We start from the raw sequence: 25,096 nt of genomic DNA, 5'->3' as shown, positions 1-25,096 counted from the left end.
AAGTACATTTTTTCTTTTTCTACTGTTGTGTTGAGAGAGAGTATTACCATGCATATTTTCATAGATTCATAGATGTAAGTGCTGGAAGGGACCTTGCAAGATCATCAGGTCCAGTCCCTCTGCACTAGGCAGGAAAGACATCTGGGGTCAGGTGACTTCAATGAGGTGACCATCCAGTGTCTTCTTGAAGATGTCAGGGTAGATGATTGCATCACCTCTGGAGGGAGTTTATTCCACATTTTTTTTAAAAAAAACATTTTTTGGTCCACAAACATTTAATCAGCACAAAATATTTGACTTACTCCACCTGGAAGTCATTCTGCTACAGAATCATCCCTACCTCATAAGAGCCTTAAGCTAAGAGCCCTGCCTCACTTACAGCTATGTTATTCTTTTCTGAGGATGCACTGCCAGAGACTTGAATAGGGCTTTGTCTTCCAATCTTATCTAAATCTGGGTGAAAAAATGTTGTTTTTGAAACTATGTGGGATCAAAGTCAGGTGATATTTTCAGTTGAAAAAGTTAGAGAAAGGAAGCGGGAAAGCTGAGAGAAAACACTTTGGGTTTTTTTTGTTTCAAAATGTTTTAAGGCATAAGATAGATAATAATTTTTAAGGTATAATAAAAATAAGCAACATTTCATTTCTGATTTTAACAAAACACTTGGGCAGGGAGGGGGGAGGTGTGTTTAGATGGAAAAAACTTGCAAGCTTTTTTCAAATAGACTTGAGGAGAAAAGACAAATGGTTGATATTTTTCATTTGGTTATTGATTCAGCAGTGAAGCAGTTGAAAACTCGACTACCTGGGCTCCTGCAGGCCAGCACTTTGCTCCATAGTTAATTTTGATGTGAAACTACTTGCAATTAGGTGCTGCTGAGCTTCAAGTTGGCATTGCCAACCATGTATTTAGTAAGAAAAAAGCCTTGATCATGTGAATTTAGCAGCTATTTGGGGATGGCTTATAATGAGATGTTATATCAATTATGCAACCCCCTTCCTTATCTAATGTTTCTGTATTTCTTGCATTACAACAATGAACAGCAGCCTTCCAGCAGCATTCCTGGAGCACTGGAGCTGCTATGCAAAAAAGCAGGGCGTGGGAATGCTGGACCCTGCCAAGGGATGAAGCAGGTGTGTACATGGTGGTGAGCATACCAAGAGTCCCAGGGGCTAGTGTCACATTCACTGATCTTCAGCATTTCCTGCTGTGAGGAAGGCACTGTATTATATTCATGGTCTGAATGGGGCTGCAGGAGATCAGTTTCTGTGTAGAAGGGACTAATGAAAATGCAGTTTCAGAAACACAGCTCAGAATAATAATATCAGCAAGAGCCCATCTCCCAGGCATGCTGATAGAGCAAAATGAAAAGAGACAAGGAAGACGTGTAACCATACGACTGTGTAAATAGAACGTCAAGCCCTGATGTGGAATTGCTAGTTTAGCTTTGATTTCACTACAGTTTAGCATGGATTCACCCATATACTATGTCAGTGCTATAAAGAGAGGAGCTATTTACCTAGCGAGACTTCAGAGGCAAGGAATTGGAAAATAAAATTAGCAGATAGAAAGCAATAACATAAAACAATATTCACAAAGGTGTTATTTACCTTTGTTTTATTAAGGCTCATTTCCACATATGTTAGAGGTTATAATAACTGTTATGTCACTGGCATTCGATACCAGAGGCCCCTTGGAAAAGCTGAGGGGACATTTTGCTTGTTCATATTTTGTGCTCATTGCACTTTGTTTTTTGTTTAATGTATGTTCACATAGGCAAAAGACTTGAGTCTCACACCTCTCTTGTTAGGGATGCTGACAAGATGTTGAAAAGGCTGGCTTCCCTATAGAGTGTGCTTAGAGGTTAAATGTAGGTGGATGTGTGTATAGCACACATGCACAAAAATAGAAATCCATCCTACATTTTCAAAGGTGCTCGATTATTGATGTTCAGGGAGTGCTGAGCACCTGTCTCTCTGAAATTCATCATAGATTGACCACTCAGACACTGTGAAATCCAGAATCACTCATCACTGTTTCAAAACTAAATTCTAAGGCAGCAAAGTAAACTATAGTGTTTCCTTCTTTTCCTATCATTCAGGCCCTACTTATGCTAAAACTTCTCTGTCAAGACTCAGTATTCAAGATGCAGGAACAAACACTTCTAAATTGTATTGCTGACTGACAAAGTATTTTGATGCAGATTTATAATTTAAGCTATTTAAATTTCACCTTTTAAATACAAAAATATTTCCTATCCTCAAAGACCTATCATTTGCTGGCCAAGCAGAAATACATAATAAAAAAATGGCTGGCTTGGTTCTTAAATACAAGAAGTTATTTTGGAAGTCTACAAAATTATGACGGCACATTGTAATTAGCAGGCAATTTAAGGACATTTAAACAACAATTATATCACATTTTCAGCCCCACTAATTGGCACTGCAGCTGTTTTCCTTGCCTCCTTTTTTGGAACAATGACTGTGGAATCTTAATCCTGGCAAGAAAATAAAATGAATTAAAACCCCCCCCAAAAAACTGCTTAGACAACAATACATGCAGAAAGAACCATGTTTAGCATTCTGTGGTGAGAATCCCATGGTTAGTCTTTACTGATGAAATAAAGGAATTGCACGAAGAAAACATCATTACTGTGATGTTGGTAAGATATTCTGATATGGAACTGGCAGGTCATGGACCAGAGATCTTATATGCATAAACAGCAGTAAGTGCATTAATGTTAGTCCCTCTTTCCTGATGTTTTGGAATAGGATTATTCGAAGAGGGCTAGTTCTTTCATTATGGTCATGCAAAAAATATTCAATTGAAAAGAACAGTAGCCAAAAAATATGACTATAGTATAGAGCTTTTATTTTTATCCATAGGGAGGGGCTGCACAATTCACAGTTAATGAAGCAAAGCAAATCTGTGGTGGGTAATCTCTGGTCATCCTAGAGCAAATGAAAATAAAAAGGTGTATGGTTGCTTGTACTTTCTCTTTGTTTTACAGATATGATTCCATTCAATCTGGGTACTATAGTAATTTCACTTACAAAAGACTGAGGAAGCAGAAAGCTTTCTTACTCCTAGAGGACAGCAAGGCCCTTGATGATACAGTTCTTTTTTGCTGAAGCACAGGCTAGAGGCCTTCTTTCTCATGCTTCAGGCAGTGTAAGGAAGATAAGATGATCACAGGACAGATGAAAACAAGAAGGGGACTTTGAGACTGCTAGAAGACTCTCAATCTAGGTTTAGGATCCCTGCTCTCTAAGAGAGAATTAGAGTTGGAAGGGCCCTCAAGGGTCCAACTCTCTGCACAGGTATACGATTTGCTATTCCTTAATCCTCCCAGATATGCGCCTATCCAGCCTCTTTTTGAAAATCTCCAGTGAAAAAGATACCGCAAGCTCCAGAGACATGCTGCAACACCTGTAGGGTATCTCACTTAGATCGCTGAACTCCCATTCTGGATTGCACTCTGGATCTAATCCATTTGCCTGAAGTGTCTGTTCTAACCAATTGCCACAGCTTTTCCCTTCAGTACTTTCTTGTGTCCTATCTTTTTATAGCCTGGAATTGTTCTTGCTTCTCAAGTAGGCATGTGGGAAGGGCGAAGGACCTTTCAGGTACATCCTGGGCATATCAGTATAGCCTCCATCCCTAACCTGAGACCTCTGGTAACAAAATAAGCTCCACCCACTTTCTGTCACATAGGAGCACCTGGAATAGGCAGTTAGGCTCAGGAGGCAGCCCTGGGTGTTGTAACAGCTAAGATTGCATGCCCCAAGATTCTCCTGAGATGAAGAGACTGAATGTAGCCCTGGGTCATAGACCTCAGATCACTTTTTTTGGTCATTGGGACTGCTTCTGAGCTGCCTGCCATGCCTTATTGTCCATCTCTAGTCCCACCCAATTAGGAGTGACTCAGTGAGTGACAGAGCTTCTTTTATCAGAGGTATTCCCAAGGTCAAAAGAGAGGCCATGGAGATGTGTCCCCCTTCTTTCTGTGTGCTCCTAGATGTTAGCTGGGGCAGCAGTAGCTAGTTATAGGAGTTCTGAGCAGTATCTGGCAATTTGGAAAGGAGTGTTCCCTTTCCTTCATCCATCTCCCTCTAGGTTGTAGTCTGTCCTTACCAGCTTCCAAGCAACTAGTGTTTAGATCTCTGGGGCCAATCTTCACTTCTGGTTCTAACATCTTCCCTGTGTAAGAGGACATTCTATGTTCCCACAAATCATCTGCTGAAGTGAGTTTTAAGAAGATTACCTGATTCACAGACATCAGCCAGTGACCTATTGCAGGTTTTGGAGTTATTCCACTTAAAGGTAAACTCTTATAAAACATCTGTTAGGGTTTTATTATTATTGGTGGTGTTGTTAGCTGCTGTTGTTGTTACTATTATTATTCCTCAGAAATAATTTTCTCTTGGTGGGGATGGATGTAGTAAGGCAACTCTAAAACTTGTAGCTTTCTTGTCTCTCAAAGAATCTCTCTTGGCTGCCATTCATCATGAATTGATACAGATAAATGTATCTCTTACTACCCCCATGGCCACAATATATTCACTCCCTGCTTGGACAGTGGTTTCAGTATCCATAACGAAACATACCAGAGTCCTGAAACTGTTCTCCAAATTGGCCTTCCTAATGGACACTGTTAAACATTATGGAAGAGTTGACTTAGCCCTGTAGAAGATTTTTAAAGTGTAGTAGCTGACGTGGCAATGGAGGTTATGCTCCCCACTACTTCTGCAAGTAAGACTGTCAAAGAGAAAAGTTTTAATCACCCTGGGAGAAGACTGAAGGGTTCACTTGCTGATTACACTATGTTCTTGGCCATGCTGCTTTGACTGTCTTTGTAGTTTGTGTCATTCTTGTTTCTACATCTGACAGCACCACACCTGGCTCAGAAACTACCACTCTGTTTCCAAAGCTACTTTTAAGCTACATTTAAGCATTTTCAGATTCAGTGGGTACATCTACATGAGGCGCTAAATGCACAGTAAACTAATTCTACTGCTCATTAATGCATCATGACAGAAGTCATGCTAATATAGTATTGCACAGTAGATCTACTGTACTTTAGCATCACTTAAAAGGTGTGCGTTGGTGCTACTGCTACAGGGAATAAACTTACTGTGCTGTAACTACAGCACATTAATGAACGTGTAGGTGTGCCCAGTATTACCTTCTTCCTGCCACCTTCAGCCTTCTTTTTTTATCCCTACAGTGATCATAATGTTTGGGGATGTTGTGTTCTCCTACCATTTTATTCTTGTCTTTGAGACTACTTCAAGTCTCAGAGGCATCAACCACCTCATGGGGCCAAATTTTGCCCTTAGTTGCCACTGAATAGTTTCATGTGAGATTAATTGGTCAATTAAGCTCATTTAGAACTTGTTATTGAGGGCTGAGCTACAGCTGCTTGAGCAGGCAGCAGCTGCACCTTTTAAGTGCAGTTTAATTCTTTGGCTATATATACATTAAACATATGTACATTGAAAATACCTAGGAAGGCTAAGAAAACTATAGCAAATGCCACCAACAGGTATGTTGTCCTTGGTGTATTTTCTGACTCCCAGAAAAGAGTTTCCTACCCCAGTCTTCTCAGTTTTAGTCTTATTTCCTGAAGCAGATTCAAGACAGATATACTGTATCTACTCAAATATAAGATGATGTGCCAACCCTCCCCCCCCATCAGCTTGGGATAGCTCGTCTTACATTCGCATACAAGGAAACTTCATTAAATACATTGTCTATCATTAAACTGCTGCCAAAAGCACCATGTGTGCAGTAATAGAAATGAACTATAACGTTGATTAAATGCAACCAGCACTGAGCATGTCTCTAAAACATATGTCTCAAATTTGGCAGACATGCTGATGGGAACTTTTTCTGGGCCCTTAAAAAAAAGGTTTCCAGTGGGTGTTCCCTCCACTGGGAAATGGCACCAGGCCTGAGGTACTGCAATACCAAGTTGGTATCACAAGAACCAGAGCAAGCTCTGACACTCTCCCTTTAGTTTCAAAATTGCTACATTTGATCTCAACCAAAAGACCGGGTTATTTTTTTTAATAATGTATTTCATGTTCCTGGTCAAATTAGCCAAATCAGTTCCAAATCATACTAACTGAGCAGCACTCCATCATTCAAAAAATACATTTCAGTTAAGCAGGCAGAACTCAATTGTTCTAAACACCATGTATGGCACTACAACCAGTGAGCATCCCAGATGTACCCTGGGACTTCAGATACTCCCAAATCCATTGGCTGACATCCTACATGCAGGCCCAAGCTCAGAGGTATGGGGATTCAGATGCCCCCTATAATTGATCTAAGCCAAAAAACTAAGATATTGATGGAAACCTACCAAAAAAATAGGTTAGTACAGCCTATCCAAATAAGATACCTGATCATGCCTATTGCACTCAGTCCTCCTCAGTGTTGACTCTTTTTCCAAGTCATGGTGAGCCACTATATTCAATACATTTTGACTTCCTCTTCACCCCTGCAGCAGAGCTGTGCTTTTTCCATTTCCAATGGTTCCTGTTTTTACCCATCTTAAATGTCTGGCAAAACATCACCAAAAGGAGCTCCAAACAGTTCTTCCAGAATCTCTCTGTTTCCTCGTCTCTCAGCCTGTCGCTTACGATTAGTGTGGCTCTGACCTCCATGAGGTGGAGCCAGCCAAGGCTGCCTTGCACATCACCCACATATAAAGTTTTGGAGCATCCCAGGACTCATGGCAAGAACACCCATTCCGGCCATGAGTGGCAGGGGGGCTAATTAGCAGGTGAGTCCTTTGTGGGAGGTATCTGGAGTATATACTCACATACTGAGCAGTGCTGAGTTATGGGGCCACCATGGTTTGAAACAGGCTTGACACTTCTAGGACCCAGCCCAATGAACCATATGGTAAAGCGTGGGCCTTTTATGTGCCAAAATTCTGCTTAAAAATGTATTTATGAATTACCTGTGCTAAAACTTGCAACAGTTTCCAAAAAGGTAAATGCATCAATTCTGATGAGCTAAAAATATAGATACCCATAATACAAAGTCCATGCTTTCAAATTCTCTTCTCTTTTTTATGTGCTTAGGGAGAGCAGGGTCTGAAAGTGGGGGGAGGGGCTGAAGGAGGAAGAAGTTGGGAGGCAGAGAGCAAGGGGACTACTTGACCCCCCCCCCAGATTTATTTTCCCTGCTGTAGCAGTAGGAGGGGGACAAATTCAAGGCAAATCTCCTAAAATTAGATTTTATACCTGGAAAATATAACAAATTTATAAGTTTTCTATATATAGAATCTAATCATTGGGGGGCCATCTTATATTTGAGCAAATATGGTACCTGTCAGCTCTACCTCCTCACTCCTTCTTTTGCTCCATGGGCCCCACATATCATTACCTCACCTTCATATCAGTGCTTATTTCAGTTTTGCAGACAAGGCATTTTATCCTTCACTCTCTCCTTTGTCTTGCTTCAGCCTCTGTATTTTCATAAAACTATTAATGATCCTGTGCTACCTGTTGCCCCGTAGAGCTACACCTATCCCTTTTTGGATCATCTCTTTTTCTGAGAGGAGATTCAGATGTTTCTGAAACATTAGTATGTGATCTTGATATTAAAGATGTTCATAACGTATTGGTACAAGAGGACCAAATTAAGGTTGCATGGGCAATGTTAGTACTTTGGAATGTTTAGATTTGCAATCCTTCAATCCTAGATTCACCTCTACCACTTGAGCTTCCAGAAAAAGCATTTATAGAAAAAGTCATGCTCAGAAATTACATTCCTGAGATGGAACATGCTTAGTGCAGATGGAAACTTAAGAGAATTTAGTTGTCATATTCTAAAACATCTCCACGGAGCATGTGTGAGGCATAAACTGAAATATTTCAGAAACTTATATTGTGGCCAAAGTAGGTGGATTTTCACAGGGATGGCAATAGGTATATTTCTGCTTCTAGGAGAACTCCCTCTGTCAAATTTTACATCTCTCTTTCAACTCTGCATGTGATCATTTGCTCAACTTTTTTTTAACATAAGTACAGCATCTTCTTTCCCCCAGTCTTATTTCCAGGAACATCTGAACTGTTATAGCTGGGTCTTTGAAAATAAAATCTGCCTGAAGCAGGCATCCAGCATGGAAAATTTCAGTCTGAACTGTTAAAATTTGGCAAATTTATAAGCAACTGAAAACAGGGTGTCATAAAAGGAAATGTTAGGCAATCTGAAAGATAAGCGGTACAGCCACGTCTGCCTTTAATACCTTGTGGTAAAATGTTTATAAGTAGTAATATATATGAGGTTGGCAATAATGCCCCTCAACCTCATTGTACTGTGTATATATTTTTTATCTTTTTGGTGAGGCACCTCTCTTAACATGCTTGTATTTTTCTGAGACAGATATTGAGTGGGATATGGGAAAAAAATGCAATTTCTTTGATACTGGTGTGTGTTAAGGCTGGCTGAATTCTTCTGCTAGAAGGGATTTTTTCCTACTTTGTCTCACATTTCCATGTCTTTCCCTGCCTCTCTTTTCTCCAGCGGAAAAAATGGGCAAAGTTTTTTAAAAGTAAGCAGAAATAGGGTTTTATTTTTCTTACCAAAACAAAATGAAAAGTTCCCTGTAGCATACTCATTTTTCAAATCAAAATATTTACAGAAAACTTCAAATTAAAATGAAAATGGCTCCCCCCGCCATTGTTTTCATATTCCCACTCCTCCCCCTTTCAGTTTTAAGCAGCTGTAGTATGTGAAGGCTTGGTGCAAGATCCTTCATCCTGGGTTTTAGATTCCCCTGTCTTTATCTTGTTCCTGCTATTTGATGGGTGGAAAAGGAAACATTTTAGTATACTTTGGGCTGACTGAAAATAGCAGCATCTTTCCCTGCTCTACATTCTTTATGAGATAAGCCTACCTTCCACATGTACATCAGTGTCTCTGGAGAATCTGTCTTTTCAAAACTTAAACTAAAGACATTTGCAAAACAGGCATCTATCAGCCAATGTAGCACTTGTTCTTAATTAGCTAGTGACAAATCCTGTGGTCCTGCTTCAGGCAATACTCCCACTGAATCCAAAAGCCTGTTGACTTCAAGGGGAGTGTTACCTACCTGGGCAGGAATGGCCAGATCTGGCCTCTCACTGTTGTGCATGTTTTTCCCCATTGGTTCATACAGCTCATGTGACTTATTTTCTTTCATGTGACCTCTTATTATATCCATCATTCCATTTTTCTTTCCTATTAGAGTGAAATTGGACACAGCCCTCCTCCTGCGTACACCCCTATGTCAGGAGTAAGTATTTCACAATCAACCTTCATCCTTTAGGTTTTTTTTGTCTCTCTAAACCGACTGTTTCTTTCCTTGTTTTCTTCATAAATTGCCCAATTTATCCAAAGCCAACAGTGATTCAAAATATATAAAACCTAACCAAATATACATGTCTGTTGAACCCTACTTTTGATTCATCAAAACATCTAGAGTTCCATGGTACTGTATATACAGAATATCTGATAGTATTTCACAAAAAAGATGTAGGTAAAGAGCTTGGACATTTCTGCCCACTTTTCCTTTCTTCTTGTAGGTCACGATAATGAGGTTTACACAAACACTCTTACTGACAAGCAAAATGATAGGCTGAGGCAAAGCAATGAGTTGCAATGGAACTGCAAGCTAAATTTTAGCTCTCATCGTAATAGCATAGAGTTTACGTGACTGCGTGGTTTTGACTATTGCTACAAATTCACATCAAAACTTTGTCCAATTGGAATAAATAAGAGTTTAGGGGTGGCAGTGTTCTCTGTCCTTTCTTGTGGAAGTTTTCCATCAGGTCATATTTAAAGTTTGTTTTTCGAAGAAGAGGAAGAATTTATTCTTGCCAGCCCAGCAGAGATAGAAAACTGTATAAGTTGGTTCCATTTACTGCGTATATGACTCTTAGGTCTGTCTAGACTGGTGACTTGCCTGACTTTCAGGATCTGTAGCCAGCCATTTGTATAGCTGCAGCACTGTTAATGGGTAACACCATTAACTGCACTGATGTAATTTCATCCTGACTGAAACTGAGGTAAGCACCACCTATACAAGTAACATCTTTGTTTCGGTTTATGCCAGAGTGCACTGATGCAGCTACAGCAATGGCTGTGATCTTCAGTCTAAAGAAGGGTCCAAGCATTAAGTAAAATGCAGCACTGAGTTTAAAAATTGATGTGAAAGCAAAAGAGTCTCTCTGATCAATCAGTTACTTTATTCTGTCTCAATCCCTTTTATTTCTAACAGAACCAGTTTTTATATAGAGATGGCGGCTTCAGTGCTGAACAAGGAGTGCCTCTACCATACAGACCCACTGGCTGCATAGTACCAGAGGCCCCAGTTATCCAAGGAGCTGCAGCAGAGATCTTTGATGACACTTGCTGTAATGGCACACTGCGGAAGCAGGTGGCTACCCTTGCACAAGAGGACAGCAGCACTCAGAGGTATAGTGCTGACCCAACGGTATTTGTACCTGAGCGGAGCCCACGGAGTGAGTTAGATGAAGATGGATACATGACTCCAATGCGTGACAAGCCCAAAACAGGTAAAGATTTAGCATTTAGGAGTAAAATACTCTAGAAGGACCTTATCTTAATACATTTGCTGAAATATTTCTTGACCAAAAATGACTTTTTGACTAAACCATCAGTTTTAATGCAAAAAAAGTGATGTGGCTGGTTTGTTTGTTTTTTCCCCCCATGAAAAGCAAATACTAAAATGTTGGGTTTCAGGTTCTCCCTGTTTCAGTTTAATTAAAAAAAAAAAAAGAAAAGCAAAATGCATTAGAAAATTTTAATGGAAACAAAAACCACTTCCGGATTTTTCATGAAAAATACCCTGTTTCAACTCACTGTAATTTGCAGCATGTCTTGTGATGTCATCTTCAGTATGTCTTTCAACCATTTCACAAACTTGGCATTTTATGCCCAGGAGAAGCTCAGTTCCAAAAGCACAATAGATGTTGCATAGATAAGAACATTTCATTGCAGAGAAACATGTGCCCAGATCTATGCCAAATCTAGCTGTATCAGGGGGCCACACTTCACCCTGTTTCCCTTATCACACTTAAAAGAAACAATTACACAAACATTTTAATTTAAGATCAGGTGTCTGCAGCTTTCAGCCCTTTAGAACGGTGTGTTATAATGCTGATTCTTTTAAGCAGCTTTTGAATTCCACTTCAGCATGTAGAGGTGGTTACCCACATTAGTCTCTAAGGAGCCACTTTGCCCTACCTTGTGTATTATACATAGATTGTGAGTAGCCCTACACAGGTGCCCAAAGGAAGGGAAAAAGATATATGGAGCCTATGAGTGCCCATACATGAGCTGGGAGGCTGCTCTGATGTGCTGTAATTACAGCATGTCAAAGCAGGCTCAATTAACAGAGTCTACTGGAGCATGGAAATTACTGCACTTCAGCCAATCTCCACATCTTGTGTATCAGTGTCCCCATGCTTCAAATGGCAGCGGGGGTGCTTTAACTAAAACTTGTTCAGTGAGCTTTAGATAAAGCACCCCCGCCGCCATTTTGAAGTGTGGGGATGCTGATACACGAGACTCTCTGGGCGTTTTAATTAAAGCACCTCCCCCTCAACTCCTGGAGAACATGTAACAGCGCCTGTAGTCACCTGGAGCCAGGTTCAGCAGAGAATTTACTCATGTGTTTAATTTTGAAGCACCCGCTTAAGTTCATCTCTGCTTGGTAAAGCACTAAGTCTGGGGTTTCAGGGATCCATATACATGCTTTGACTTAAGTGAAGGAATAATCACAACTTCACTTCTTGGGTAAAATCACTGACTGGAGGTTAATAATTGTGACTTCCTGAGGGTGAGAAAGGAAGAGTTGAGGAAGGGACCTAGCAGGTCAGTTTGTGCATGTATCCATCCATGACTTGAATGTAATAGGCTCCCACCTCAGCAGAGTCCTTGCTGACCCCAAGAGTGGTGTGCAAAGCCTCCTGCACATGCCCTGTCTTCTTGTTTATTTAATGTTTTTTCTGATGGGCTTCTCTTGTGGTGCTGTGAAAAAAACCCTTCCCCTCCTTTTTCCTGTGGGCGCTGAGTGCCTTCAAGCAGTGATGAAGATCACACCAGATACGTGAAAAGTGTACCTTCACAGTCTGGATATTTGATACGGATCTCACCGTCCTAATCTTGGCTTAGTAATAGCTCAGGGTCCCTCTCAATGCTAATTAGAATAACTAGCAGAATATCTAGCTTTGTATCATTGAGTAAGGGCAGCTGGTTAATCAGTCAGCAAGCTGCATTTTTAAGAGAACAGTTGTAAAGGTTAGGCTTTGGAATGGTTTATAATACAAAGGTGACTTAAGTGATGGATAATAAAACCAGAGGCTTAAATACCAGTTTCTGCACGGGGAAAATGTGATGAGGTAGAGAGGTAAAAATGACTAGTCCAAGGTCACATAATGAATCAGTGGCAGAGAGGGGGATAGACCATGATACTCTTATTCCACTTATATGATCACTAGACCATACTCCATACTGCGCTTGGGGGGAAGAAGCATCCTTGATAAGGCACTTGTGTGAGATTCAAGGAGATCTGAGTTCCCATCTTTGCCCCACATTCTTGGTGATCTTGGACAAGGCCATTGGGTTCTCTGTGCTTCAGGTCCTCATCTCTAAAATGGGAATGGTACCCTTTTCTACCCCTTGGGTGCCTTTTCTGTTTAGACTGTAAGCTTTTAGGAGCAAGGGCTGTCTCTCACAGTGATTTTGTACAGCACCTAACCCAATTTTGGCCCTGATATCTAGGAACCATGGTATAAATGAATAATAGCAACATGGATAAGTGTGCTGTTACCATTAAGTCCATGAACGGCACGTGCCCCTGGCAGCTGGGGGGCATAGCTGCACCAGCAGGAGTGTGGCGGCAGCAGCAGGAGCCCAGAGGCAGTGAGCAGAGAGCTCCCGCACACTTGCACCCCCTGTGTGTCAGCAGTGCCTTTTTGCAGAGATTGCACCGCCACACACAGGGGGTGCAAGTGCATCCACATGTACTCCCTATGCATCGCCCCAGATTAGGTCTGACATCAATGTTAAAACAAGCTCCTAGTTGAAAGGGCTGGTTACTGTATGGAGGTACTGCTTTCTTCATATGTTGACATGCATTTTGTCTATTTTAGATTATTTGAACCCAGTAGAGGAGAACCCATTTGTCTCCCGCCGGAAGAATGGTGATCTCCAAGCTCTGGACAACCCAGAGTATCACAATGCTCCAAATGGGCAATCCAAAGCAGAGGATGAATATGTGAATGAGCCATTGTACCTCAACACCTTTGCTAACACTTTGGAAAATGCCGAATACCTGAAGAACAATGGGCTTCCTTTGCCGGAGAAATCCAAGAAGGCCTTTGACAACCCGGATTACTGGAATCACAGCCTGCCACCACGAAGCACCCTCCAGCACCCGGACTACCTGCAGGAGTACAGCACAAAATATTTTTACAAACAAAATGGACGGATCCGGCCCATCGTGGCAGAGAACCCTGAATACCTCTCTGAGTTCTCCCTGAAGCCTGGCACTGTGCTGCCCCCACCACCCTACAGACACCGAAACACAGTGGTGTAGTAACAGCAGTATTACAGAAGTGAAGAGGCAACCCCTTTTTAGCAGCCTCTCTTTCTTTCTCTCTCTCTCTCTCCCTTCCTTTCTCCTGTGAGCTTCCTCTTCTTGCCAGTTCACTCACTTTGATATTTCCAAGTGGAAGGACACCTTTAAGTCATCTGCCAATTGGGTTGGGAACCCAGAAGGAAAGAAAGAAAGAGAACGAAAGGAGGACAAAATCTGGCATTTCTCGCTTTCCACAGACCCAGAGGGTCAGAAGGTCAGACAAGCCAGAAAATACCAGTAAAGGCCAGTGGCAGTGTTGCCTGCTGTCAAGCTAATTCTCAGTGATTCAACTTGGATGCTGTAGGGAAAGTCACACAGTGTCTGTTTCTATCAGCAGGAACTGATGAGAGTCTATTCAGCATTCCTGGAAATCGCAATGCAGTTTCCATTAGGGGAAAAAAAAAAAGGACAATTTTTTATACCATGTGTGATAGCATAATAATTGAGATTGAAAATCCAATTTCTTTCTCTAACACTTTCTATCCCAGCAACTGAAAATGGCTAACCCAGCTTTCCATAACCATTCAGATCTTCATCGTGGCCATCCAAGAAAAAATGACAGCAGCAACAATGATGATTTGATTTCTTGCATCTGGCCATTCCCTTCTTCTTAGCCACTCCCACAGTTTTGTTCCATTTCCTAACCATGGAGACTTTAACTCAGAGCTCCTGTGCATGACATTACCGTGTGTGTCTACATGCCAACAAGTATTTTAAACACAAAACCATCCTTTCAGGAAAGAAATCTAACAAAACAAATGTAAACCTCCAACATCCTTTTTTTGAATGCAAAAGAGAGAGGCCAAGACTGAAGATTTGTATCCACAGGGCCTCACTTCCATGTTTTATACCTATTGATTATAAAAAAAGGAAAAAAAACAACATGCAATTTCCCCCTCTATTTCTTTTTGCTCATTGATTAAATTGCTTGGGGATGCAGTAGGCAACACTGAGGACAAGATGGAGGGAGAAGAGTTTAATATAGCTCAAAAACCCTGCTGGTGTTCCAAGGGGTGGCCCAAACAGGGGGTCTTTTAAACTGGAAAGGAGACACTGGACTGGATAAAATGCACATAGCAGTTCACTGGAAAGTTAGTTTGCACTTAAGCTATGATTTTATTTGTTCTCGCTATGAACTGTTTTCTGGATTTTGAATGAAGCAATATGGAAGCGACCAGCAAAATAAAATAATTTTAAGTTAAAAGTGAAATTATATATAAAGGACAACTGTGGAAATGCCAAAACAAAGCAAATCAAGTCTTTGGAACAGTATCCACTCATTCTGAGAGGCCAGTACAGTGACTACTTCAAAGAGTACAGTGAAGGAGTAACCAGTTCTACTGCTGCCGCATGAAGGAAAGCCAAGCAAGCACTGGAGGAAGTCAGGGGAGAAAAATGTCCAGCTCTGTCTTGAAGTACACCAAGGATGCAAGTTTTCTAAAAGGAGAAATGCTCTGGCACAGAAGATAGTATATACAAGGTTTTAGAAGCTGAAATGTGCATGACTCCGAGCTGTCATTCAAAAATGTAAATAAGTATGAGTCTGTCTCCATGCACTTAGTGCTCTTTCATGATTTCAGCTTTTACTTAGATCTTTGATTTATTTGCCCCATGACTCAAAATAAATTTAGTCAGAAACATTTCAGTATTGGAAACAGAACACCAGATGGACTCAGAGTAGGGGAAAGGGAAAATATAGCGACAAGTAGCATCAGTAGTCCTGCTTTGGAAGCACTGAGACTCAGATCCACTAAGGAATATTAGCATCAAGCTCTCACTATAATCCGTAAATAAAAATTAGGTGCCTAAATACATGTGTGGATCTGTGCCTAAATTTTTAACTGTGTGGTTTTTAAGAAAAAAATTATCACTGAACAGAAATTGTAGGTGAGACAGGCTTATGCACTTTGGCTGCCTATATTTGTGCTCTGACACATTCTAATAAGGATGCTACAGTGTCACAGGTATTAAGCCCCTGCACGTTTAAAAATGGTCATGGGGCACTTTAACCAAAGCTTTAGATAAAGCTTCCCACAACCATTTTTAAATATGGAGCGTTTATACATGTGGCGCTGTGGCATTTTAAGTGGAGTAGCTTCCCAGAAATGGCTGTAATTAAAACAACCCCCTCCCACCTCTGAGCACATTTATAGGCAGCCTTTGGTACTATTAACATTAAAATCCTTGTTATGATGAAACCAAGCAATAGGTACATGGCTGGTGAACGGCCTAGAAATGTCATGCATATTTTCTCTTAAATCCTAAATAATGTAATGGGTGGCCACCAGCCATGAGCTGCCTGCCAAAGAGGCAGGCAAGGGAATAAACTACAACCCTCACCCTTGTTCCACTGTTGAGTTAATTTTAGGAGCTGATGTCCAGGAGTATTATATGAGCAGCCACACTGATTGCCACAGATGACTTCCCATCACCTGACTCCCTCACTTATTCCAAGGATTGGCATGAACTATATGTATATGTAATGCACTGTGTTACAGGATTTTCTAGGTAAAGTTATTGGTGGAACAGAAGGGGCCCTTTGATTTCAAACATGGGTATGTTCCTAGTTTTGTAGTTTGAAACAGAATTTGTGGATATCTCTACAACGTCCCTGTGGATTTCAGGTTAAGGCTAGTTCCACCTATGGGGCATTACAGAATTAGGCGCAATTAAGTCAGTTTGAACTAGCTGAACTTAATTACCAGCTGCTGTGCAATTATTAAACACATAAACCCTGTATGTAGATAAATGGTTTAAAAGCAGCAACAACAACAAATCTTTGAAGCTATTAAAAGGAGGCATTGTGGCCAGCTGGTCACTTAATAAATCATTGTGTTGTGGCAGAACAAAATGAATAGCAGACCATTAAAGCAGGATAAATGGTTACAAAAGCCTTGTGTATCTCAGAGGAAGCCTCTTTGTAGAGCAAGGGCTCTTCTGCTCTTGGGTCCTTTCCATAAGCCCCAGTAATGTTAATGGGAAATATAGGCAGACATTAAGGAAACCCAATCCTGGGAAAACTTATGGCAACAGGAAGCACTGACAGTGCTAAAAGTTAAGCATGTGTGGAAGTCTGCAAGACTGGGGCCTCAGAGTTCAACTTCTTGAGAAGAGGGAAATGACAAACAGTAACATTCTGGGTTTTTCTGTCCCATTTGTGATTCAGAAAACACCAAGAATATGAAGGAACAAAGGGGCTTAACCTCAGTGAACAGATGTGAAAGTCAAGAAACTCCTAATGGAAAATCTCTGTCCAGGCAATGTGCTTATAAATGAAGGGGTGCACTAAAGGACCGAGGGAGAGACAGATGTCCACATCTTGAAAATACTGAACAGATTTCCACATGAGTCCATTAGGATCCACCTGCTACATGGTGGGAAACTGGCTTGTGTTCCCTAGTAATTCAGTATCATCATAACATTAAAAAATAAGCCCCACTGAATAAATGAAGTGTAAATAAATCTAGTCTTTAATAGTCTAACCCTTTCCCACCCAAAACTTGAATGACAAATGAATTATTTATTCATTTTTTAAATTGCTGCTTGTGAATATGATATAATATACTCAGTAATGTGGAAGTGCAGAGGTTCCATGCACTGAGCATGAAAGCCCAAGGCAAAGCAGCCACAGAAATGGCCAATGAATTGCAGAGGCTGATCAGTGCCAAGTGTGTCACCGATAATTCTGGGCAAGCAAACAATTAAAGCAAATTTGTCGCTAATGAAAATTCAGGCAGTGAAATGCCAAATAAATTGCATAACAACAAATGGTAACCATCTATTTATCCTAGGCTCCTGGTTTGGGTTGTGTGCGCCCAAAATTTCCTTTAAAAATTCATTGCTCTGTATACAGTTGACCTGTATATAATGTATTAACCTGGGTTGAACTGAACTTTTTCTTCTTTTCTTTTCTTTTCTTCAAGGGATGATTAATTTTAATGTTCAACAAAACACAAAGTCAATAGTCTGTATTGTTATGTATGCTCTGAATGTTTTTCACCAGAAATATCTGACTGGTTTATTGCCTCTTTGCCATAGAATCAGAGTGCTTCCCAGGACTTACAGAAATAACAAACAGTATCTATCTCTTCCTCTCTGATAAGAGTAACTAACTTGATAGACCTAATTTGTGTATTATTATTGGTGGTTATCATCATCATCATCATTATCATCATTTTGGAGAGGTGAGGCCATTCATCACGTAAGGTGAAGCTCAGGTTTTATTTTTAAATGAAAAATTGAATTTTCTGTGGAAAGCAGATGCTTTTCACAAAAAAAAATCATTTCATAAAAAAAATCAATTTTCTGATGAAAACCAGTTTTGAGAGAGATTTTTTTTCACTAGACTTAATTAAATCTCAGGTTCTACATCTGTCTCTAAAGCCCTTGGACAAGTTTTAATGACTTTATTAATCAGATTTTCCTTTTTATATATGTTTCTGTCTCCCCTGTCACGGCATACATGAAGGGAGAATAACTTCAGGAGAAAAAAATGCCTGAATGTAGTGTCAAACGCACAGCACAAACAAACCAAATAAAAGCAGGGGGGGAGGGGAAAGAGTTTCCTTTTTCCTAATCTCTTTCGGTGATAGCCATCTTCACTGTTACTTATACCAACAGAAGCTAAAAGAATTTCAGGGGAAGTTGTGATGTTGAAGTTGATGGTTTCCTACAACCATTGATGGAAACCAACTATTGCTTAACTTGACAGTATCCTTCTTTAACTAACTTTTTCACTGACTAGTTTTTAAATTGACCTCATTCCTTTTAACTCATTTTTTTAATTAACCCCATTTTTTAAATTGACAATGCCTGTCTATTTAAATGCAAGAGTGTTTCAAAATTATTCAGAGGAATAATCTGTTTGACATAGAAAACAAGGGAAAAAATAGAAACTCAGTACTTATTGCTATAAGAAGGAGCAGAGCTTCAGCTCTCCTGTCTGTAATGAAACCTCAGACCACAAACTTTTCTGTTTGGGTCGAGAAACTCAGTGTTAACACTGTCAGCTGCTTTGCATCTTTTAATTGAAAGAAAATGTAATGCATGAACACAAAGTTGCAAAGAGGCAGCTTGTTCCCTGCATTTTTGCAGGTTGATGGAAAATTGGGACTGCCCTGTGTCACTTTTCCAACAACTGGTAGGTCCTAGAAGTCATTGATTGAGTGAAGATTATACTTGTTTATATTTTACTGGGACAGAGCAGACTGGCATGCACACAGCAAAGAACTGATCCTGTTATTGTTATAGGCAATGGGGGCTCAACTGTAAACTAAGGGAGACCTTTTCATCTCCTGGGGAGGAGGGAAACCTTTGCAGGAAAGTGAACATTTTGAGCCTAATCATCTGTTGCCCTGTACCTTGTGCAGTCACTTACACCTGCCAAGAGTGGGTATAACTTCCAATTTAGCATCATAGGTGTGAGGGATTTGTAGAACCTGATTCTGTAGTGCTTGCCTACACAGGGAAATTGATTCAGAGCAAGGTAGGATTTGAATTTAAAGCCCAATAACTATTCCCTACTAATGCTCTGTCTGAGCACCCTTATTCTGGACTTTGAGTCTCATTCGGAATTATTTCAATGCTCTTCCAATGTGAATTAAGCCAATTCAGGATAAGGCACTTTTCTTCCAGAAAAGGAAATCTATACAGGGAGTTAGCAGGAATAGGTAATCAGAAGTAGTTTTGCAGAATGTCTGTACTTTTAGATAAGCCCTTAGCTACTCTAAGCACCTTTGCTCTCCCAGGCTTGAATTATTGCTTAGACTAAGGCAGGGGTGTTAAAATTATCATGCCTCACTGGCCAGATGAGTAGTATTAGGCTGGTTTTCAGGCCAGATTAGGCCCATATACAAGTCCTGAGTGCTGGATCCAGCGTGCAGGGCCTATTCAGCATGGGTGCCGTGGACAGTGTATGCCCCAGCCCAGCCCAGAGTACAGCAGCATTGTGGCGCTGCCAGCATTGTACATCCAGACCAGTCTGAAGTGCAGCTGGCAGCATGTCCCTCAGACTGGCCCCATATATCAGCAGGTGCCTGAGTCCAGCTGAGTGCAGCATGCACCTCAGACCAGTCCTGAGTAGAGCCAGTAGGGTGTGCTGGGACTGGCCTAGCACACTGTCTGCTGTACACACCAGACCAGCCCTCCCCTCTCCATGCACCATGAGGAGCTAGTCTGACGTGCACCACATGTAGTGCACAGGTCCACTCTGATATCAAGTATAACTACAGATAAATGATAGGGCTCCACGGGCCTCTGGCCCACAGACCATATCTTCGACATGCTTGCATTAAGACCTTTTTATATCAGTGTGGCAGCATTAAAAGGCAGAAATTGAGAGAGAGTCATAAAAAGACAGTAGAAAAGCTCAGGATTAGGCCTACTCTATTCTGGGGCTACACCCATTCTGCTCTTCAATTTAAAGCAGTTTCCAGGCTGCGTTGCTTCCCCCAACTTCCTATTCTGTCTTGTGCCAGGGGCTGGGAGCTGGGCCAGTCTAAAGCTTTTATGCCCTCACTACACCAGCCAGCCAAGCCCTCCACACAAGAGAGATTCTCCAGTGGCATAGGGGGGCTTTACTCACTGATTTGATAGCATTCTCCATACGCTCTGTATTTGCTTTTTAAAGTTGTACGTACATGGCAGGTACCGAGGAGAATAGGAAAGTCTTCGATTTGCTTTCTCATTTATTCTTGGGGGTCCTTTTAGCTACACAGTGGGAGCATCTACACATGCAATTAATGTGCAGCAATAAACTCCGGCACATATTGCACCAGAGTTTATTGTTCCTAGGTGCCATGTTTGAATGTGCCTGGGACAGCACGTTCAGCTGGGTCAGAGCAGCCCCAGCTGGCAGGGAGCCCAGGGGGTCAGCCTGCCAGACTGGGGCTGGTCTGACCCAGCTCAACATGTTGTGGAGGGGCTGGCTGAGGTACGAGGGTGCTCCAGTGTGGGACTAGCCTGTAGGAAATCCTTGCACTGGATCACCTTTGTGCCCCAGCCAGCCCCATCAGCATTTACATGTGTGTTGCTGTGGAGTAAAAAGCTCCACCATAGGGCGATAGGTGTGTAGGGGGAGTTAATTAGTTTACTTTATCTTAATAGCACTGCACTTGTAGACACTGAGATGTTTACTGTGGAGCTAATTAGGCAGCTCTGCAGTAAATGTTTCATGTAGACATGCCGAGCAAGGAGCGTTTACACCCACTGCCTGGCTCATTTACATTGACAGTATTGTGTAAATGAGCTGTAGCATAACTAAGACTTTTTCTCAGAGACCTGTTTGGCTTTTAAAGAACGACCCAAAGTAGAGGACGTTGCCTTTAATTTCACTCTGTAAATACCTTTTAAAAGGTAATTTGAGCTTTCACTTGCAATAACACCATCAAGACTGTAAATTTAGTTGTATAATTTTCCAGCTCATTTTCAAACCTGCCACTTGTAATTCTCTCATTACCGTTGACCTCAGACCTCCCACTGCTGCTAACAACACTTGATGTATTTATTGTAATGTAACGATTTTTTTGAAAGTTGGGGGGTTAGGCAGTATTGATAGTTTGGGTTGCTGTTCTATTTTTCGTTTTAATATTAAAACTTCATGCCGTGGTAGATACTGCTGCAGTCTAACAGCACATCCTTTGAATAGCATTGCTGTCTTTGAGATACTTTTTTGACTGAGCGTTCCACAGATGAGTAGGTACTTATTTATATATATAAATATTAATACTTGGGGATGAACAAGAACAAAGAATCGTGGCTGCAAGCACCAAGCTGGTTTTCTCCAAAAACTTTATTTTATTTTTTTTTACGGTAAATATACATGTTACACTTAAACTGTACTGAATCTATGGACTCCCAAGTGGTGTGAAAGTTAAAGCAGCAGCTGTGAGCAGTTGCATATTAAGGATTAAAACCCATTCTTATCTGCACAACTTTGACTTGCCACTAGAGGGCTGATGAGTAGGGGCATGGCTAGGACCCAGAGTATCTGGGCTGTATGGCTGTTCTAAGGATGGGGGCTGGGAGCGGTATATCCTGAGATGCTGGAGGACTGCAAATTACTCAGCAGACTGAAGCTACCCAAAAATGAGCTAGGTAGAATGGCCCATAATTAACACTTGTCTGAAGGGCACAACATTGAGACGCTCAGAGTACACTTAGCACAAGTTAATAATGAATTTTAATGCACGGGTGCTCACATTTTAAGTACCTGTAGTATGATCTAAGTGTAATGTGTATCTTGACCCTGACTCTTTCTTCTGAGTCTCTTCTAAAAGTAAAGACCAGATAATACAAACCCTCTTACCTTGAGCAATACCTTACTTGCCTGTCACTGCATTCAGTAGGCTTATTCAACCAGTAATGCATCTTCTTAATTTTTATATTGTGAAGCACATAGAGGCCTGAAGTTTTTTACTAGGCATTGTACATATTTGCCCCAAATCAGAAACTTGTTTCAAGTGCATTGAAGTTGATGGGAAGCAGTCACGTGCTTCAAGAACATGGTTAAGCACTTTCCTAAGCCAGAGTCATAAGCTGCTTCCCCATGCAGGTATCTCACAAGGTAGGTACGACTGAAAAGCAACCACCAGAAGAATAGGATTGAGGGAGAGCAGTAAGGTGATCAGGTGATCATGAAATTAGTAAAATAACAGCACTCCAGCTGCCTAGTCATTATCAGGAGTAATTATCGTCGGAGTGAGTAGGTAGGAGAGGTTTAAAGGTACTGCTCAGCATATGCACATGTGCCCCAGTGTAGCCCCCCCCTAAAACTTAGTCCTTGGCAAGTTCAGATGGGAAAAAAGTTTTATGCTTTGCAAGTAATCCCTTCCCATTGGTATGAGACCCATCTTGCCCTGCCCAACGTTTGAACTTTTGTAGGGAGAAAGCACTGTATTATCCATAACACTCCGAAGACTAAACCATTTTGGGATAACCACAGTAATGAACTGTGAATGGTATTTTATAGGTGTAGATATGTAAGCCGTTCTTTTGAAGTTAAGTACTATGACATATGTAGCATAAACTGGTACTGCTGTTAAATGGGTCGATTATTAAACTGAGCAGCTGTGTAAAAGGTAGCTAACTTTAAATGCACTAAAATCAATGTTCTTTTGCATGTGACAAAACTTAGATGAGCTGTGTTGTTACTGGGGATTGTGAAAGTTGTACTTTGCTTTTTTGTTTTTTCCAGAGGAAGTTTTTAATTGGGGCCCAACTCGATGTGCCCCAAAGTGAAATACTAGATCTGATCCCCCCCTGCCTCCCCTGAATTTTGTGGGATGTTGAGAGTAAATTAAAATAGATGCATTTTTTGAATTTTGAAATTTAAATGGTGTTTTACATTCTGAATGTTGGCAATGTTCATATTAAGTTATTTTTTAACCACGTTCCAGGATTTTTTTTTTAATTTTCTGAGTTTTGAGTTTAGCACCACAGGATTGGAAGGGACCCCAGGTTTCATGTAATCCCAAAGTCAGAAAGAGAAAATTACAAGCAAGTTCAAAAAATATTGTTTTTTTCTCTGTGTAAATCATTCTAATTCATACGTTCATCTGAAATCCCTTGCTTGGGCTCATATCTATGTGTGTCTGTGCACACACCCACACCCCCCTTTTTGTGTGTGCATGTGTGTTTCTCCTCAAGAGAGTGCTTCAAGGCTCAAGGCTGAATAGATTTGCCAGAGTTTGATACAGCATCTCTTGAAAGCAAAGGATTAAAGCCCAAGTGAGGCCACAGTGTAATGTCATGAGATTTCAGTAATAGAAACCTTATTCACAGTACAAGAAAACTGTTGAGTTCATGGCCTACATCTGCCACATCCTTCTCATCAAGGCATCTCCTTAAAGAATCAACATGGGTGTTTAACTGGAGGTACCTGAAAAGGCAGAGATTTTGTGTTATTTTTTAGCTGATTCCCTGCCCAAGATAGAAGTGCTGAGAATGGTATGAGGCATAACAACACCGCCTGGTGTCCAGGACAGCTATAACATATGGGATCAGCAGTGACTTCTGGTTGCCACCAGTGCAATCATGCAGCTGCAGCAGCAGTGCTTTTTTCAGCCCACCCTCCAGCCCCAATTGCCCATGATGGTTGCACTACTGCATAACATACTGAAGCCCAAACTAGTTCTGAACATGCTGAATTCTGAGAAACAGGTTACATTGTCCTAGACGGAGCATTGCATTGATGCAGTTATATTGCTTCCAATATGCAAGCAGGTCCATTAAGAACTAGCTTGGGTGTCTCTGTACAAAGATGCAATTTGCTATATAGACATCCCAATGAAAAGCTCTGCCTTAGAAGTACTTTCAAAGAAAAGATAAGCAACATCATTATGGGAAAAGACATTTTCATTTTACATGACACAGTGCATTCAAAGTTAGCTGCTTTTTAGAAACAAAAAAACAAAAAAAAAATTCTACTGTATGTTACTTTGAAAATGTGAATAGTATTTTTATAGCTTGTTGAAGACACGGCTAGTTGCATTTGTAAATAAGGATAATGTTGCTTTTATTTTCCTTTGTGGACACCATTATTTGGAACATAATTGTCTTTAGGGTTGATTTGTATATAGGTAATTTGCTTGTGATTTATTTCCCCCTTGCTTTCTTTCTTCCCCTCCCCTACTCCCACTCCCCCCTCACCCACAGTTTTGGTTAGAAGTATCATTTTTGACATTCTGTGTGAGTCTGTGTTTAGCACTATTGTGGTGTGTTCAGACTTCCTGCACTTGCTTACACAGTAGGGTATGCCAATTGTGTGTGGCGTAATGTTACTTTAACCTTTTGTTTCTCATATTTCAGCTAGGAAGAATTATATACTGTTAAAATACATATTGACTTGGTTAATATTAGCTATATATTTTAGTATAATTTCCCTCCTTTTCCTTGTTATTTTTGTTCCTCTTCTTTTTCGTTTCTTTTTTCTTTTCTTTCTTTCTTTTTGGAGGCTGGGGAGAAACCTGTGGATCTTTTCTGTGTGTGATTAGGCTCTTTTTTCAGTGTATGCTCCCAAGCTCCTCATTCTGGCTTTCTGGGCTAGAGTTTTATCCGTTTGTTAAGACAAATGTAGACTGCGACCTGCTTTGCCTCATCCCACACTGGTCATCCCGGCTGAACAATTTGAAAACTGTTCTGCATTTTTGTTACATGAATCTGTCAGAAATATATTTTTAATTTAATATAAATGAAATTCAATAAAATATGAAACAAATGTTCCTTGGTGAGCCTGAGATTTGTCACCAAAGGCTGAACCATTGCAGCAATTGAATACTCCCGTTCTGGTATTCATATGGATTTGAAGGGTCCATAAATAAATAAATAGCTTTCCTTTCCCTGCCAGTTCTCCTTGGCAAGCAGAAAGCCATGGTATATGGGATGCATCAAGGGTCAAGGTGAGACAATGACCTTATTATAAGTGCAGCCTTGTCT

At 40.8% G+C, this 25,096-nt stretch overlaps 1 protein-coding gene across 8 annotated transcripts in view; it reads left to right on the top strand.

Annotated features, from left to right (window-relative positions):
- Window positions 1–24,878, top strand: part of ERBB4 (erb-b2 receptor tyrosine kinase 4) — a 1,162,978-nt gene extending 1,138,100 nt beyond the window's left edge. For 3 of the 8 annotated variants that reach the window (XM_090044916.1, XM_090044915.1, XM_090044917.1), the window contains exons 26-28: window positions 9,245–9,292; window positions 10,277–10,574; window positions 13,176–24,878. In XM_090044916.1, the coding sequence (XP_089901042.1) occupies window positions 9,245–9,292; window positions 10,277–10,574; window positions 13,176–13,621 (792 nt within the window). In that variant the 3' untranslated portion in view covers window positions 13,622–24,878. Of the gene's footprint in view, window positions 1–1,043; window positions 1,134–9,244; window positions 9,293–10,276; window positions 10,575–13,175 lie in introns of all 8 variants that reach the window. The other 5 variants (XM_090044919.1, XM_090044918.1, XM_090044920.1 and 2 more) reach the window with 3 other exon arrangements.
- Window positions 24,879–25,096: the final 218 nt, after the last annotated feature.

This window comes from Crocodylus siamensis, chromosome 4 (genome assembly GCF_052110815.1).
Source record: "Crocodylus siamensis isolate JL-2025a chromosome 4, ASM5211081v1, whole genome shotgun sequence".
NCBI classification, from domain to species: Eukaryota; Metazoa; Chordata; order Crocodylia; family Crocodylidae; genus Crocodylus; species Crocodylus siamensis.
This window is presented reverse-complemented; position numbering and strand designations above follow the sequence as displayed.